At 36.0% G+C, this 18,046-nt stretch overlaps 1 protein-coding gene across 2 annotated transcripts; it reads left to right on the top strand.

The window, feature by feature from the left end:
* The first annotated feature begins 967 nt into the window (after positions 1-967).
* On the top strand, positions 968-16,096 carry slc38a5a (solute carrier family 38 member 5a). 2 transcript variants are annotated; one of them, XM_056773317.1, is made up of 16 exons: positions 968-1,191; positions 5,562-5,681; positions 10,520-10,604; positions 10,893-11,008; positions 11,987-12,060; positions 12,289-12,381; positions 12,846-12,927; positions 13,009-13,091; positions 13,371-13,429; positions 13,539-13,664; positions 13,743-13,822; positions 13,925-14,025; positions 14,116-14,231; positions 14,337-14,481; positions 14,583-14,686; positions 14,757-16,096. In XM_056773317.1, the coding sequence occupies exons 2-16, from the start codon at positions 5,614-5,616 to the stop codon at positions 14,856-14,858; spliced, it is 1,434 nt and encodes a 477-aa protein (XP_056629295.1). In that variant the 5' UTR covers positions 968-1,191; positions 5,562-5,613; the 3' UTR covers positions 14,859-16,096. The 2 variants fall into 2 exon arrangements, with proteins under 2 accessions (XP_056629295.1, XP_056629293.1); XM_056773315.1 differs by lacking the exon at positions 968-1,191 and adding an exon at positions 3,613-3,772.
* Positions 16,097-18,046: the final 1,950 nt, after the last annotated feature.

Below are 18,046 nucleotides of genomic sequence, written 5' to 3' on the forward strand. Positions count from 1 at the left end.
TGTGCTTCAGTGGGAAACGAACAAAACAAAAGTCCCCTATCGACGGCCATTTTTCAACCTGATCTACTTTAATACGCCAATTAAAAATTAATATTATTAAACCCTCTGTGAAGATTTAAAGATGGATTTATTTAAAAAACACTATGATACAAGCGTAACGGAGTTATTTCAGTTACGTATTTTATTATTTGTAGAGGAAAATTCACGGCCTTTCTTTAGTACCGTCCTTACACCACTAGAGGGCTGCATCCCTCATGTGCTACTAGATAACAGACATGACATGTGCGTCTACAGTTATGATCAGATAATGGAGCTACTCCAATCCTTCCACAAATGGAAATATTCACAGTTAAACTATATCAAAAGGTCATGTTTTATATTTGTATGAAGTAAAACATGAATTCATAGGCTATGTCATATTTTATTTAATCTATAGTTGTAAAAATCTATTTCCTTGTATATTCCCACACTACCCTAATAGAAAGCATTTTTACAGTGTTGAAAAAGCTTAATTTACTATATTTTTTATAGTATTTTGACAAATGAGGAAATCCCTGAAGGGAGGCTCCACTTTGTTAAAATATGGTTAACACCCGCACATTAGGTTTCCATGTTTTAATTTTTATATAGATTTTATATTGACACTAACCACAACCCTAAACCTCTATATCAAAGTATCCATTTTGCATTTCTACATTCAAATTAAAATGATTTAGTGTGATTTTTAAGCAGTTTTTCTCATTGAGACAACAAATGTCCTCACACGGTAAAAAAAAATTATAGTCCTATTATCCTTGTGGGGACATTTGTAGGGTTAAAGCGAGCGCACACACACAGGTTTGTTTCAATGTGTTGGTGAGGACATCTCATAGACTTCAATAGTTTTCTTGCCAAGTTTATAAAGTCTTTCCACATACTTGTACCACAGCTTGAATACAGAGAAAAGGGCGGGACAAACTGGAACCCGCTCTTTTAAAAAAAAATTATGTGTGACTGACAAACCTTCCGTTGACGCTCTCTCTTCCTCTCATCTTTCTTTAATATATATCATATTATTTCACTCCTTGGAGTATCAAACCATTAGTCGGGAATACAAGTAACCTATATATATCATCTTGTCTGTGTACATTCTGGAGGACATGTGAGAAGTTCCATTACTGCTTAAAGATTCTTTCCTAAAGTGTCAGAAAGGTAAGACAATAACTCTCAAATATTCTCTCTCAACCACTACATCATTAACAGATGGCATTCAGCGTTTTTTAGGATGGCTGGTTAATTATTCATCTGTTTCTTGACTCATATGTAGCGCCATTCATTATATCTCCATTCAGCACATGGCAGCTATAGACAATATCATTATAAATGTAGCTCAACCACACTTTTTGTCTTTGGTTTACAAACATCTTTACAATGTTTCTGTGTTTAAACATAGCAAAGTTGTATTGTATTATGTATTATATATTATGTTGAATTTGGATATCATAAAATGAACTTTTTCTCCCTTTTACACACACACGCACTACAGATTCACATGTGACAGGATGTAGTGACTTTTAAGTAATGAACGTAATGAGGGCGGATACTGTATAATCCACATGGACATAAACATTTTTATCTTAATGTACAATGCATTCAAACACTCAAACATTGATGTATTTTTACTATTCAGGTCACAACATCAACTTTACGTATACCCATTATAATATTTTAGTTCCAGATTATCATACAGGTATCAACAGGGCATAGCTGCTTTGTCACTGGTCATCTGAATGTTTGGTTGAAACATTTCCTGGACACTGTTCGTTTAAGATATGTCTACACAATGTATATGTGTGGAAAATCTGCCACTGAACAGATATCTTTATCTAAAAGCTTTGTAAGGCAGGAACACACTCTTACATCCTGTGGTTATCTATACTACTTTGACAATATCTGAATTTCTTGGAATGTGTGGAAAGTACTCATTCTTTGGTAAATTTAAAGTGTCAAAAGTTAACCTTTTCTGGTTAAATGAAAAATATAGACCATTACACATATAAAGTGTTTTGACTCATGTACTGTAAAGCTTTGTGTAGGTCTTTTTAACCCACAAGGCACTGAAACAAAGGATGTGTCAAAAGTAGAATTATGACACTGCAGCGTAGTGTGTGTGACTAGGCATATGCAATCTTAATTCTTAAAAGCTAGTTCCTGTTTTGCATTACACCATCCTGTAGTAGTATAGTACAGTATAATGTGTAATGTTATATGTTGTAACTGCTAGTGTTAAATGTTAGTGTTTTTTTGTTTATTAAGTATTTTTATTTTCATGATTAGCTTGCTAGCTGCTCCTTATCGGACTAAACTCATAAAAATAAATGATCCCATAGAAGAACCATCTTTGATTCCACAAATAACCATTCAGTCAAAGTTAGCGCTGAAACTATAATCCCACCCTGTAAGCGATTCGCTGTCCAAAGCCACGCCTCCTCCAAACTTATGAATGTATTTCGTAAAGCCACTGTAACGAATTAAAAACTAAATCCATTCAATTCTTCTAGAAGCATGTACATACCTGTCCGAAAGAAAGAGAGCAACCATGGTATCGTCTTTCAGACCCTTTGCCTAAAAAATAGAATACCTTCAAAGTTAAAAACAACTTCACCTTAAACACATTATGATAAAAAAAACAAATAAATGAATGTCCATTTTTACGAGTATGAGCACATCAGTTTAGTATCGGGTCCGATACCGATACTGGTCTCGGCATCCCGAATAATTACTATTGAGATTTCTCAAATCTGTTTACACATAGTTTTCCCAGACAAATATTAAGTACTTTACGTGGTTACTCAGTCTGTCAAATATTTTGCCATAGACTGTCATAGTATATTCCCTATTGAAATAGCCTAAACGAATAGAATGTCGAAACTCGTTTAGTCTGTGTGAATATTGCAGGATTTGCTTTGGCGACACACAGAAAATAAAGTTAAAATTTAATATTATTTCATAAACCTTTAGGTTATCAACACATTGTATTAAATGTTTCAAGTATGATGCCGTATTCTACAGAAATATAAAAATGGCTTTGTCATATTTGCATCTTCTTATCATCCATGGCAACTGTGAAATGTTTGTGTCACAGTCATCATCATTATTTTATTTTTTATCTATTTTCTATTGCAAGTACAGTCAAAACACAGACAGCTGTAAAAAGCTTTCTGTTTGTTGGTTCACTTCCAGATCTCGCACAGCAGGTGCATCCAGGCAGCCCTAAAAAATACTTGATCTTCTAATCACATTACTTAACAGAACACACACACACACACATACACATAATCCTCTAATTCCTTCTCCCAACACTTAAACATGCAGTTCATAATACACCCCTTACCCAATTAAACACTCCTGTTTTTTAAACAATAAACATTTGAGCCCAAACACTGGCAATGATTGACCTGAATGCTAATTTTGAAGAATATTTTAACTGTAATGCTGTCTAGATGCAATATTTTGAAGCTGAAAAAGAAAGTGTGATAAAAATACGCTTGCATAAGGCCAGACTGTACCTTAACAAACAATACATAGGTGCACACTCATCCAGCTTTGGTGTGACTCATAGCCCCTCCTCCCTCTCTGAACGCAGGTAAGTAGTTAGGACGTACAACTCAAACAGACGGACAGCTTCACTACGGCAACACGGAAACAAATCTTAAATGAACGGACTTGCTAATTTAAGAACATTTGATACTATAATAGAGATTTTTGATACATTTCTCTTCTTCACACAGTGGTGAGTAGTCACTTAACTTACTAACTTCCTCCTGGAATAGTGTGTGTGTGTGTGTTTGAACAAGGGTGTGTTGGGAGGTAGATTCTGTTTCAATACAGCTGAAGTGTTGCATCAGAAAAAGACATGTGGCCAAACACTGAATTTGTATATAGAGCTTCTTCACACACTTGAGTAATAAACACAATTTATTTCAATACACACCAGTCATTACGTTTGGTGTTTTGCAATAATCTCTATAACATACACATTGTACATTTTTACCAAGTAGCTACAGACTTTCGATGATGGAAAGCTGTTAAATCCAATTGATAAAGATATCTGTTCATCTCACTTTCTGTCCTTTTTATACAATCTCATGATACATTGTACAGAATAAAATCTTTCTGTCAGTGGTAGTGTGTAAACCAGCCATGCTTGATCATGGGTTCATTTCCAAGAGACCCGCTGAAATGTACTAAGCGCCGTTGTGGTGGTACAATAATACATTTATATGTTTTATATTCACTTGTGGAATGCTTAATCACAAATATTGTCTAGCCCAGACCCATTTTGGCGGACAACTATTTTGAAAATCCAAAGCACTTGGTATTTTAAATGACCTGACAGTATCCTTTCATTCTGTATGTGCTGCCAAGCAGATTAGACTGAGTCTCTGTAAGCATTTCCTAACCTAATAGCTCGAAATAGCATTGGCACTTTTTCATAATTTGTTCCTTGTTGAGTGCATTGAGTGCAAGCTCACGAACGTTTGCATCAGATGGTTTCGTGTTATTTGTCCTGGTATGCAATAGGATACACCTGCCTGTTTCAATTCTTGGTATTGATTCATACTGTAAACACAACATATGCTGGCTTGTGCCCTGTCACCCTCATTATGTCAAACCAAACAGAGAGAAGAGATGAAGAAGCACTTGTTCTTAGACGGATTATGTTTCAAATGTAATGAAATTAAAGGTCCAGTGTGTAATTATTTGGGGGATCCATTGACAGAAATGCAATATAATTGACATAACTATGTGTTCATAATGAAGCGTTTTTCTTTACTACCTTAGAATGAGCGGATTCTATCAGTTTGTATTGCTTTGAAAGGGAGGGGGAGGGGTAGAGTGAGCCATTGGTTGCAATTTGCATCCTCGCCACTAGATTTCACAGACTGGTCCTTTAATATTTAATATATGGAAATAAAACATTTGTGAAGTATTCCATAGTGTTGTTAGGCTAAAAGTGGGAGTCCTTTAACCTGTCAACTCTCAAACTAGCGTCTATTTGGACCGCCCACATATTCAAAAAAGATTTTTGCACTGTTTACAATAAATAAACCTTCACGAACCATACGATTACAAACACTGAGCTTCAAAGTAAAGCCTGTTCCGTGTTGGAAACACAAACATCTGTTTCATATCAAGACAATTTTTTCCATTAGGTGTCTTGATAGTATTCAGTAATGAGGCTCAGAGGAATGTCTGGTAACATTTGGAAACATTTCTCAATGCTTCTTTGATTCACTTTCTTTGTCTTACTCTTTGACGTGTTTTTGTAAGAAACTATATGTTCCTGTAACTCCCCAAGTGATGTTATCTCACTTAAGTACTATAAAACAAGCTGTTAAACGCGTTTGAGCACCTAAAATGCATTAGAACTCAAAAAACAATTTCCTTATAAAATCATCCCATTTCAATGTTTTCATTTCACAACCACTGATGTTTTGTGAGGAAATGTTTTTTTTGGGGGGGGTTTCAGTTTAAAAGATTTTCCTTTACTAATCCGAGAACTGTTATCTGTGTTTCAGTTTGAGGACTTGAATACAGTCTTTTAGAGGATTGTGTCTTCGATAGACCAACATGGAACTACAAAAAATGGCAAACGGTCATCATGATTTCAGTCCTGACAAAATCACACTGGAGAACGGGTGAGTTTCCACAACAGCATGTTTACGGAGATCAAAAACGTACTTTATTAAATATTTCACAGATCATTGGCATCATGTACCTGTGTTTTTTGAAGGGGGCGTCAGTGGCAATCCTTGGCTCACCTGGTCCATTGGCATAAGTCTTTTAAACTATAAAATAAGTAAATAAATAATAACAACAACAATAATAGTTCTTAGAAATAAGGAGCTTAGTGAGTCTATTAGTTCATACAGTTTTCTTTTAAACTCAAAGTGAAGGTTAGTTCAGTTGCTTGAATCAGCATGACCAGCATTTTTGTTGCTTGCAAAAGAGAAGCTGTAACATTCTGATAGTAACTAACTGATCTTTTGTTTCAAACCATGCTTAGAGCAACTTGAGGGTGTGCAGGTGATAACAAACCATCAAATTAAAGGCGGGATAACATGCTATGTCATGCATCCTGACTTCTTTACACTGTTGAACGTGCAGGCTTGTCGCTTAACATGGTCAACTTGTTAAAAAACGAGTTGGACATATGACGTAGTATTTCTGTGCTTCATACTCTCCCCCAGTAGTTCAACTTGTTTTGGAAAAGTTTTTTTAAAAAGTCTATTCCTATATAAACAGAAACTGGCAGCACTCATTACAATAATCACACAAACGGCTCCTCAAACAAAGTTATAAGCACGGATATGTTTATTTTTGTCACAGACGCCAGCATAGTAATGAACAATTTATAACGCAAAATATGTCATGTACATTGTTTTGGAAACAAGGTCGTTACAGCGACTATCATGGTAAAACCAGTAAACCATTCCAAACCACATGTTAGTAAACAATAAATAAAAGAAATGTTCGGTACTACGGATACAAACAAAATTGTATGATTAGCATATGTTTGTACATCTGCATATGTATCATGTTTTGACTCGCATGAGACAGTAAAGACATTTTAAATGCGTAAAATATGTTCAGTTAACTGTCACCTGTCCCGTATATAGGACACCTAAGTTTGCGTCAATATTGTGCATGTGATTTCTAATCGCATCATGAAAAACTATGTATCATTGGAAAGGTCAAAGACTCTAGAATTCAGACTTCTTTGGTGTTTTTTTTAAATAATTTATGTAGGGAGAGAGATTGATTCTTTTTTATAAAGAGTGTTCTTAGATTTTGTCTTACACCGTATTGTAAATGTGTAATATTTTTGATGTATTTTTAATCAAAGAAAAACGTAAACTATTTTGATTTGTTTTTTACAATAAACCTAGCAACATACCTATGTTTTATTTTTGTGTTTGTAATTTTTTTAAGCAATAATCAGCTTTCTTTTTCCAACGAGACCAACCGTAAATCTGTATTACAAAGAATTCATGAGTTACCAACATGCGTTTTCATGTGTAGGCTCAAAAAGGGCTCTGACAGTTAACAGGTGACAGCATATGCAAATTTGAACCTCTTTTTCAGATTTATGTCTTTTGGTTTCTTTAGCAACAACTTCTCGTTCCGTGCATCATGTGCCCTAACGTCTGTAGGCCTACGACCCAGCTTCGTCTTTGCACATGACATGTTCAAAACTTCCTACTTAGGTTTTCAATCTGATCAAGTGTTTACATGTCCTATCAAGCGGATTACAAACGGCATAAACCACCCCTTACAATCTGATTGAAATTTCAATCGTTTTTGGGCTATTTTAAATTTGATTGACGTTTTTATATGGAGCATTTTAATTCGGATTGGATTTTTTAAGAGGATTACATTTGTCCATATAAACGTAGCAAGTGATGGATGTTATACAAATGGTGGACATACAGTATAACAAAGGATTTGGATTTTTGGAGAACTGATAGATGGCGCGGTTCCAGTGCTAAAAAATGCCGGAGGTGAACTGCATGCTGTAAATGAAACTAAAGGCTAAAATACTACAAGACTTTTGCTCAGATTTTGCCCAGATTTTCAGTCTGGACTTGTTGGAGAAAGTCTGTGTCAGTCTGCATATTTTATAGTGTGTTTCTATCTTAAACTAACAAGTCTGCAAGTGTATGATGTCTAGTTTAAAAAAATCTGTCCATAAATCATCCATAAATTCGTTGGCAATCGGCGTGTAAATGCATAATATAAAAACAGGAAGGGATTAATGCGATAATGTGTTGCCCGCTCACATGGGCGTAAATTCCGGGGGGGGACGGAGGGGACATGTCCCCCTCTATCCGAGGGTTGTCCCCCCCTCGATCAATTAAATTCGCTATTGTCATAAATATATGTATGTTTATCTAATCTAATTGTGTAATTAGTAGAAAATACAAAAGCAAAAATTGCGTTTTAAATTTAGAAACTGTTGAGTTCCCCCTGCCTCTGGGTGGTTTGGCCCAATGCTGCTCTCCACGTTTATATCACCTGCGCATTGCGCAACACATTCAAGTCAGGTATGCGGCTCAGTTCATCAGTGGTTGTTGCACTCCAGTAAGAAGGATATTTTATTCACTTTAAATGAAGTGATTCTCTTTAATGTAGTTCATGCTGATTCATTAATAAATTAGTTGTTTAAAAAAAATGCTGATTACCGATGTATTTTTTCATGAATCTGCTATGTTAGCGATTAATACGTTACTTAGCTAGTTGACGTTAGCTTGTTACATAGGACTTCACACACTGCAACTAACACGCCGAAGCCGTTTCGCATTCATTGTTATATTTTAAGCGACCTGACATGATGTGAACATCAACCGCAACACTTGGCCACCGATCCTGCCATTCAGGTCGCCTGTCACACACAGCCGCGAACATACCGGTTACAGTTTTGTGACGTTGGCACTATATCTAAAGTCCACAAAAGGTGCACAGCTTTCATTCAGTGGGAGAGGATCGTTTTCTCAGCATCTGTTTGTGCAGTATGTGCGCAGCGGATAAACATTCAGTTTACTCAATCTCGGGCGATTCATCAACGAGTACAACACAGAATTTAAGTTTGTTTGGGTACACGAACATGAACAGTTTTGTTAGCGGAGATTGGGCACTACAGGGGAAAATAACAACCACTCAATAATGTCGATGTACGGTTACTTTGTCAAACAATGTTGCAGTATAAATCAGGATAACATTTTAAAACTGTTTAAAAAAGTGACTCAATGTCAACATGTAGTATCATGGGTAGTTCCTGTCTTCACAACAAAGACAAAAAATATATATAAATGGAATAATCTTTATTGTTCACAGTTCAGTTCAGTTATAATATGACTGCAAGTCTGCATGATAAACCTTTAAACCTAATGCATATTGTCGCTTAGTGTCGTAGTAAGTACAATTTTGACTGTATTATTTGTGTCCCCTCCAAAAATTGCTCTTGAGAAATTGTACATGTATTGTCACCCCCTACTGTTAAATGAGATTTACGCCCATGCCTGCTCATGCTGTAGTTCCGTCACACTGTCTGCCTCCAGCAGTTCGTGTTTTTCCGGAAGTAATCGGACAGCTGTAGCTCTCTTTTATAAATTTGATCACACTAAATAGATACGATGTATGCAATACTATGTACAAAGCCCTCAGCATTGCAGGCGATCCCACCCACCCGACACACAGCTTCTTCAGTCTGCTGCCATCAGGGAGGAGACTGCGGAGTCTCCAGGCGAGGACCAGCAGACTGAAGGACAGCTTCATCCATCAGGCTGTCAGGAAGCTGAACTCCCTCCCGTCCTTGCCCCCCCTCCCCTTTTTAACCCCAAGCAACACTGAACTCTGACACTACGATCCCCCCCCCCCTTTACAACTGTGACCCGCACCAGTCACTTTGTGCATCACTGCAGCAATGATCTCTACCTCATCCAGCATTGTCTGAAATCTACCTCTTCTGACAGTCTGATAAAAAGACTGTTCTTTTTTTCTTGCACTACTCTCATAAGCACAGTATTATTTTTATTCAACTGGTTTGCACTTTATCTGCCATGTGCCAATTGTCACTTTATCTCTCTTTATTTTTATTTTTTTTATTGTTCTACAATGTCCTCATTTGTATATCCATATAGTTTATATGTACATATGGTTAAATCGTATTTATCTTTATTTCAACGTCTACTGTCAGTGTTTAATGTTATTTGTATGCACCAAGGGTCTGAGAGTAACGCAATTTCGATTCTCTGTATGTATGTACTGTACATGTGGAAGAATTGACAATAAAGCACACTTGACTTGACTTGACTTGTATAGGCACTCAAGAGTAATAGGAGATTGGCAGAAACTGATCGTTTCAATGACCAGAATGTAGCTTGTTTAGAGTTATTATGGGTGATTTCTTCATCCGTGCTTTATACTTTTTTTTGTTAGATTCACGCAAAAACAAAAAACACATGTGTTCATCATTTCCTTATAATGACTTCTGCAGATCAGGAAAGAAGATACTTTATTGAATCTCAGTTACCAAACAATATGGCCCCATTGACCTCCACAAGGCACATAACCACTGACACGTTTCTCAAAATATTATCTTTTGTGTTTCATAGAAGAAAGAGTCACATAGCCTACAGGTTTTAAATGACATGAGGTAAAATAAAAATGCCTTTTTGAAAGTTAACATCTTGGTACTAAAGTCAGATTCTATAAGGCGTGATTCACTTAATATTTGTGAGTGCTTAATGGAATTTGTTAATTCAGCACCTAAAAACAGTCAGAGAAATTGAGTGGAAGAGTTTCCCCCCTGCATAAGCATCAAAGTATTCAGCATCTGTGTCATTTCCTGCAGTTTCCTCTAAGCAGTTTCCTTTGTGGGACAGATAACATCAAAACTGATGAAAATGTTCCACCTCCAATTGCAAAGAAGTCAATCAATTAATAATAAATGTTGTATTTTGCTTATATTATATAGATTTGATGGCCTTGAAAACATATCAGAAGGCGATACATTCCTTCCCAATGAGAGCAATGGGAAGATAGAGACAAAGTTTACAGACGTAAGTATGATTTTAAATTTAAGAGTTAATGCCACATAAACACAAGTCTTTTGTGAAGGCAGAGTGAAACTGATTAGAAACACAACACAGCAAATTACAGATGTAACAGTGATAATAACGTCTGACTTCACCTTGATATTGTACATGAAGTTACATGAAAATGTTAACTTATAGAATGTTATTATTTAAGCAGTAGACTGTAATGTTCACATATCTGACATTCCTATCATTTCAATGTTTGCTTTCTGTTTTATAAATGCATAACTATTGTCATTCTGCTTTTTCTAGTTTGAGGGGAAAACTTCATTTGGAATGTCTATTTTCAACCTCAGTAATGCCATAATGGGCAGTGGGATTCTGGGACTGGCTTATGCCATGGCCAACACTGGCATCATCCTTTTTATGTAAGTGAAACTACATTTATCAATGCAAATGAGTGCGTGAGAGCGGACTATTTGATAAACCAGTCGAACAAGGTAAGATAGGGAGTGATTTATAAAAGTTTACAACCAAAATTATTCACAGTATTTCTTTTATTCCATAAACATAGATGCTTGTGAATCAAATTTGTAATGCAAAAGTATGCATTTTTGGTCAATTTGTTTACAAATATAAGCAGAACCATGTTTCCCTTTGGGGTCAATAAATGTCTCTGGTATTTAGTTATGATGCATTGCCAGAAAGAGCTTCTTTGTGTTTGCACAGTCATGAAATGTTTGTCAGCATCACACAAACCTGAGTTGACTCCACCTATATACAAATACAAGTCACAATTTGCATGTTTCTTGTGCTGAGGTATCATGTAACTTTAAGAGACGGTCAGGAACAATCATGCGAAAGCCTCCTTTAACTATTTAGAAATAAGTATTGACAAGTGCTTTATTAAAACAGCAGCCATTTAACAGAACAAGAGACCTTGACACTTACAAATCTATTTTGCTACAAGAAGACCCATCAAACTTAAAACACAGTTTAACACAATAGACTACTGTAGTTGATTTTTGTAAATGTTAAGGGCGGTCACAGGACAAGACCACACACAGTTGTAGATCTGACTGAAATCATGCGGGTGCTCATGCAACTGACATGTTTAGATTTCAGCTGGAACATTAAAATTAAGAATGTTAACATCTCATATAATCCATTTTGTATATGTTGTGAGACAATACACTAAGGTACTGTGTGGGTTACAGTTAAGCTACTTTATCACATAAGTCTCCACAAGGCCTTTTTAAGAATCTTGTTGTACAATTGTTAGACACTGGGTGGCAGTGTTTACACGGTTATAAACATTTCCCAGTTAACAAACATTACATCGCATTTTTACTTTACTGTGTCGCTGTTAATTTAACACTAACGTTTATCTTCTAAATTTCTTTCAGAGTACTGTTGATAAGTATAGCTCTTCTTTCTGCGTACTCTATACACCTTCTTCTGAAGAGCGCAGGAGTGGTTGGTGAGTGTTTGGTATTCGACTTCATGCAGGGCTGCGCTGACCAATGTCTGTTTATGACATCAAAGTACCGCGAGAGCAGACTGTTTCTCACAGTGCCGGCGGTACTTTGATGTCATAGGCCCATCGGTCTACGCAGCGCCGTAAGATCAACGTTTTTTTCTTCTACGACCTGACACTTCGTCCCAGTTAACTGCGCAGGTTTTTAATTTTTCTTTTTTGTTTGTTTAGGAATTCGTGCATACGAACAACTTGGGAACCGAGCATTTGGTCCACCTGGGAAAGTCGTGGCCGCGTGCATCATAACATTGCACAATATTGGAGGTAATGTAAAACAACATCGCGGCTAATGTCATTCGCAACACTTTAGTATAATAATATAATTTCATCCTCTTGCACAAATTCAGTGAGGTTGCCAAAAATATTCATCCTCAAAAAAAGAATTTATTGAAACGAAGAAGGAGAGAAATACAGTATAATATAAAAAATAATATTATATATAATTAATTATTTCAGGTTAGTGATTAAGCATATGTTGCTGCAACATCTAAGTTTGTTACACAGAATTAAAGGTGTGATAAAATCGCTTGTTTCATATATATATATATATATATATATATATATATATATATATATATATATATATATATATAATATATATATATATATTATATATTGTTTGCACTCTCCATAGAGTTTAACCAGATTTACATTTTTGTAAATGTTTACAATCTAAGTACATAATACAGATGTAATGCAATACTTCTGTTCTTCGTTTGACCCAACAGCAATGTCCAGTTATCTCTTCATTGTGAAGACTGAGCTACCCAATATTATACTGGGTCTTAAGGGGATGCCAGATGACTCGCAGTGAGTTTGACATTATAATAGTTGCTGTCCTTGTTCATTTTTCAGACTTGTGGAAATGACGTTTGTGTGTTTTTTTGGCAGTGAGTGGTTTGTTAATGGAAAATACCTCATCATTATCGTTAGCATCTTTGTCATTTTTCCCCTGGCATTACTAAAACGACTTGGTACGTTCCCATCCTTTCATTCATTTATGTGTTTATTCATTAATATATATTTTCATATATCCTGATCATTTAAGCACCTGCACTGGGGAGTTCGGTGTCAACCATGGAGGCTTTCTTAAATGTTTCCAAAGCATCTTATTTAAGCTGTTTATTTTGCTTCTCACATTTTTTGGAAAGGCATTACTTGTGCTAATACTGTATTTCCGCTAAAGCAAACACAATTGATCACAATAAAACTATATAAGCTATAATGGAATCATTTTTATCTATCACTCATAGGGTATTTAGGTTACACCAGTGGCTTCTCCCTCACCTGTATGGTGTTCTTCCTCACATCTGTGAGTCCATCCATCTATCCACCTATTTACATCACTGAAATGCCACCAACAGTCTTGGTAATCATGTCCATCACTAACAGAAGTGTCTCGTTGCATTGTGTCTTAAAAGGTAATCTACAAAAAGTTTGTCACAGATTGTTCTGGACAACACAGCCGTAACAGCACTCTGCTCAACCATACCGTACACTACACCTCCGATACATGTGAAGCCAAACTCTGCACTCTCAACTCAAATGTGAGTCATCTTACGTCAGCTACAAATGTGTGTTACTTTAACCGCAGGGATTTCATTGATTTTCTGGTTTTGTTGCAGACTGCTTTTACCATTCCTATTATAGCGTTTGCTTTTGTGTGTCACCCGGAAGTGCTGCCCATCTACACAGAACTCAAACAGTAAGTATTTTACATGCTCCATAATCTACCATAAACCTACTCCACATATTGATTTGATTCCTAATTGATTTATTTGCAAATCTGTTTGGTCTCTTACACCAGGCCAAACAAGAAACGCATGCAAAGAGTTGCTAATGTCTCCATTATGGCCATGTTTATTATGTACCTGCTGACTGCCATCTTTGGATACCTCACCTTCTATGGTAAGGTGAATTCAGTAAAACCTTTCATTTTATTTACATCATCCATGTTAATTTCATACCATTTACATGCATGTTTGTGTGTGCTTGTAGAAAATGTGCAGTCAGAACTTTTGGAGATGTACAACAAAACAGACACCCTGATGCTCTGTGTTCGGCTGGCTGTTCTGGTGGCAGTAACACTGACCGTTCCTGTCGTCCTGTTTCCGGTACACACACATGACACACTCATTGACAATCACAAACTTTACATGCGTACAAGTTTCCTTTTACATGTAAGACTGTAAAACAGTATTTTTTGTGTACCTCCTCAGATACGGCGTGCTATCCTTCAGCTTCTGTTCCCTGATAAGCCCTTTCACTGGGTGATTCACATCTCCATCACCGTGTGTCTGCTTTTTGCTGTCAACCTGCTTGTCATCTTCGTGGAGAACATTCGCGACATTTTCGGCTTCATTGGTAAGTCTGTTCTGATGATGCGTTGAAGATGATTTTATGTGCAATATTAACATACTTCAAAAGGAGAAATTTGAGGAATAACGTTTGTCGTTGGGTTTCAGGTGCCACGTCGGCTCCCAGCCTCATATTCATTCTGCCGGGAGTATTCTACCTTCGCATCGTCCCTGAAGAACAGGAGCCGTTGAAATCACGGCCAAAGATTCAGGTGAGAATCTGCAACTTGCGTTTTATTCAAGGTCAAGTTACAAGCATTCATTTTGTGTTTCGTTTTCCAGGTCATTTTGTTTGTGGCGATGGGTTTTATCTTCATGATAATGAGCATCTCCTTCATCATAGTGGAATGGGTGACTGGACAGAAGGGCGTGGGTGGTCACTGACAGAACCGGGTGACACAACAGCATATGAAGGCCAAATTCTAATACAGAATATACACCTGTGACCTCTGAACCTGAAACTTGCAACCCTCAATATTTATCATATCAGCAAACATGAACAATATTTGTTCAGGCTATGGCACAATAGGAGTATATATCCCTTTCTCTTCCAAAACATTCATAGGACAAAAAGATGACATGAACTATAAGTCTACATGCACATTAAAAAATAACGCCAATTGAGGGATTTTTTATGCTTTGATCACACTGCTGCAACAAGCGCCAGCTTGTTTTTTGTGTGAAAATCCTGTTGTCATGTGATAAGGCTTGAATACAGTAGCCTTAAGACTTTCCAAAACTGCATAACAATGAAGAAAAGGTATGAAACTAAGTGATGAATATTTTTGTCTACCTCCCAGTAAATTTTAAAGTGACACCATCATTTTTCGCATTGCATCTATGGGAATAAATCATTTGATTTATATGGGAAATTTGTACAGTTTTATGATGAGTTTCTGTTTCGAGGACAGAATATTTAAATGTAAAAAACAAATCTATTTTAGATGTTTGTATTAATACCTGTTACACTCAAAAATGTAATGTACAGAGTCATACGGTAGACACCAGCAGTGTTTAACACAACTCCTGTTATGTATTGTGGCACTGCCAAATGACAACATTTCTGTAACTTCTGTTTCGTTATTCAAACATAATCTTGCTGTTATTGAGAGGTGGAGGAATATAACATCTGTATACCAGTTCTCTAGTATTTAAAAAAAAAAACTTGGTTATTGGTTTTTATGTGCCATTTTATTAGTTGAATATTTGGAAATATCTTTTTATTTGTAACATACATTTAACCAACTAAATTTTTTTAGATGTATGGGTGGTTTACGTTATGTCATTTTTTTATTTTAATAGCTAAAAAAACTGTTCAATAACTATTTGGACAATAATGAATGCTGGTTAACACGTCATGTGAAGGTCACTACAAAATTGCTTGGCATTTAAGTGGTTATAAAGTTAACAGTCTGTCTCTCCTCATCAGTATCTGCTAGTTTTTATGTGGCAGGCCTAAAATATGGTTCCTACATTGAAATGTCGATGCATGTGCTTGTTTTGTATAGAAAATTATGTATATGATGTTGTACAACTTTGTCATTATGAGGGGATTTCCCAGACAGGAATGGAGATTAGTCCTAGAATAAAATAAATGTTTGAATAAATGCTTTCTAAAACAACTTGCACTGACATATCTTTATTAAGCATCTGCTAAATTACTAAATTTAATGTAAATGCAAATATTCGTCATAGATCTGTTGCGTGTCAACCCAGTCCATTATGGAAAATCCAGGCAATGGTTAACTTCCTGTTTTTATACTTTCTGTTTTAGATTTCGCTTTGGGTTTTTAAAGTTAAAAATAAACAAGATAATTCAATACTATCAAGAATCAAAAATAAAATGAGTCCTTAAGTCAGTCATTAATACAATGTATTTCCCTTATTTATAGATATTTATAGATACCGTGGTAAAGCTGCCAAAGCTCTGGGTAAGTTGTGTAAGTTGCTAGTTTAAACCTTTCCTAGCTTTCCTGTAGCTCAGCGGTTGAAGCATGGCGCAAGCATCGGCAAAGTCGTGGGTTCCATCCTAGGGTTTTGTACATCCTTAGAAACACTTGTATAGTATAATGCAATGAAAGTAACTTTGGATAATGTGTAAATGTAAATATCATAAAATGCATCAGTGCCAACTTTTGTCTCAAAATGTGCACAAGTATTGTTTTTGAAGGCATGTTTGTAATAGCAACTTAAATGTATAAATTTAACTTGGGCCTAGTCCTGACTTTTTCTCCATGATAAAGTGCCTGAGGTTGAAGAAAAATAAAGAATAGGATTCCATCTAGATTGATCTTCGGAATGTATTTTCTTTTAGACAACACACTGTTCTCTGTACTTGACCTAATAAAGGCTGAATATTATTGGCTGTTTATATATGTTTGAGCTCATTCTGCATTATGTAAACACCATAAAAAACTATGCTTATACAACCTTTGAAGTTCATTCTATACAAACGAACAACCTGCATCTATATATTAGTTAAACAATTGCAATTTTTACGATCCACTTCTGTGTTTGCCCCGAATATTGTGGACTTTTAGTTTGTTTGTCTTAGTTCCTGTTTCCAGTCTAGTGTTGTAGTTTTCTGTAGTTCTTTTGTATCATGATCTTTTGTGTCTTGTTAACCCTCTCATTAGTTACCCTGTGTGTTTACAGCCTTGTGTTTCCTTTATCTGTTCTGTGTCGTTGTTAGAGGTTTGGTCAGTCTTTGTTTTAAGTTGCACAATTGTCTGGATTACCCTGTTATGTTTTGTCCTGTTTACCTTGATTTAACCATGTACTGCATATGGATCCTCTGCCTTTCCTGTCTGGTTTTTCATCACACGTAACAAAATACAAACTAAAAGTCCACAATAGTCGTATAAACACAGACGGGGATTTTAACAATAATGTCCTTGAAACAATATGTGTACTTGTACAGCAAGGTTAACGATTGACATTTAAGCAAAGTTTAGTTTCAATTGAAAAGAGTTGGTAAACGCTACATGTTTTTCCTAAAAATGACTTGACAAAGAGTTGACTTAAACCATTTCTTATTACGTAACAAAGCAGACTCTTAAGACACAGTAGGATCCATGGGCTTGGTAGTTTCATGGAAAAGAAAGGCAGAGGCAACTCACAAAAGTGGAAACAAAAAGTGCAAAAAAAAACGAAAGGGGCATAAGGTTAGTTAAACTAACCACAAACATTGACAACAACACCTAGAGACGATAAACAAATATATTCACAATAAGGATATGTCAACTAATGTTAAACAAGTTTGGCTGGAAACAGGAAGTTAGAACTCAGATGAGGGAGACCTCTTGTGGTTGGGAGTAGAAGTGACAGCTATCAGCAGTCCGGTCATGGTGAAGAATGTCCATTTTACTGCTTTGTGATATGTCAGCATGCATAAGCATGAATAAATAACATCTTTGTTGTTTTTGTAATGTTGCTCTGAGCTCATCTTTGTATTTTATTGATGTGTATATTGATTTTCACTGTTTGTGTGACAGATCGATGTAGGCTGTTGTGTTGAGGGCCCATGTGTTTGTTGCATTATTATAAAAGCATAAACTTTCATGTTGTGACCT

The sequence above is a fragment of the Triplophysa dalaica genome, chromosome 18, assembly GCF_015846415.1.
Source record: "Triplophysa dalaica isolate WHDGS20190420 chromosome 18, ASM1584641v1, whole genome shotgun sequence".
In the NCBI taxonomy this organism is placed as follows: domain Eukaryota; kingdom Metazoa; phylum Chordata; class Actinopteri; order Cypriniformes; family Nemacheilidae; genus Triplophysa; species Triplophysa dalaica.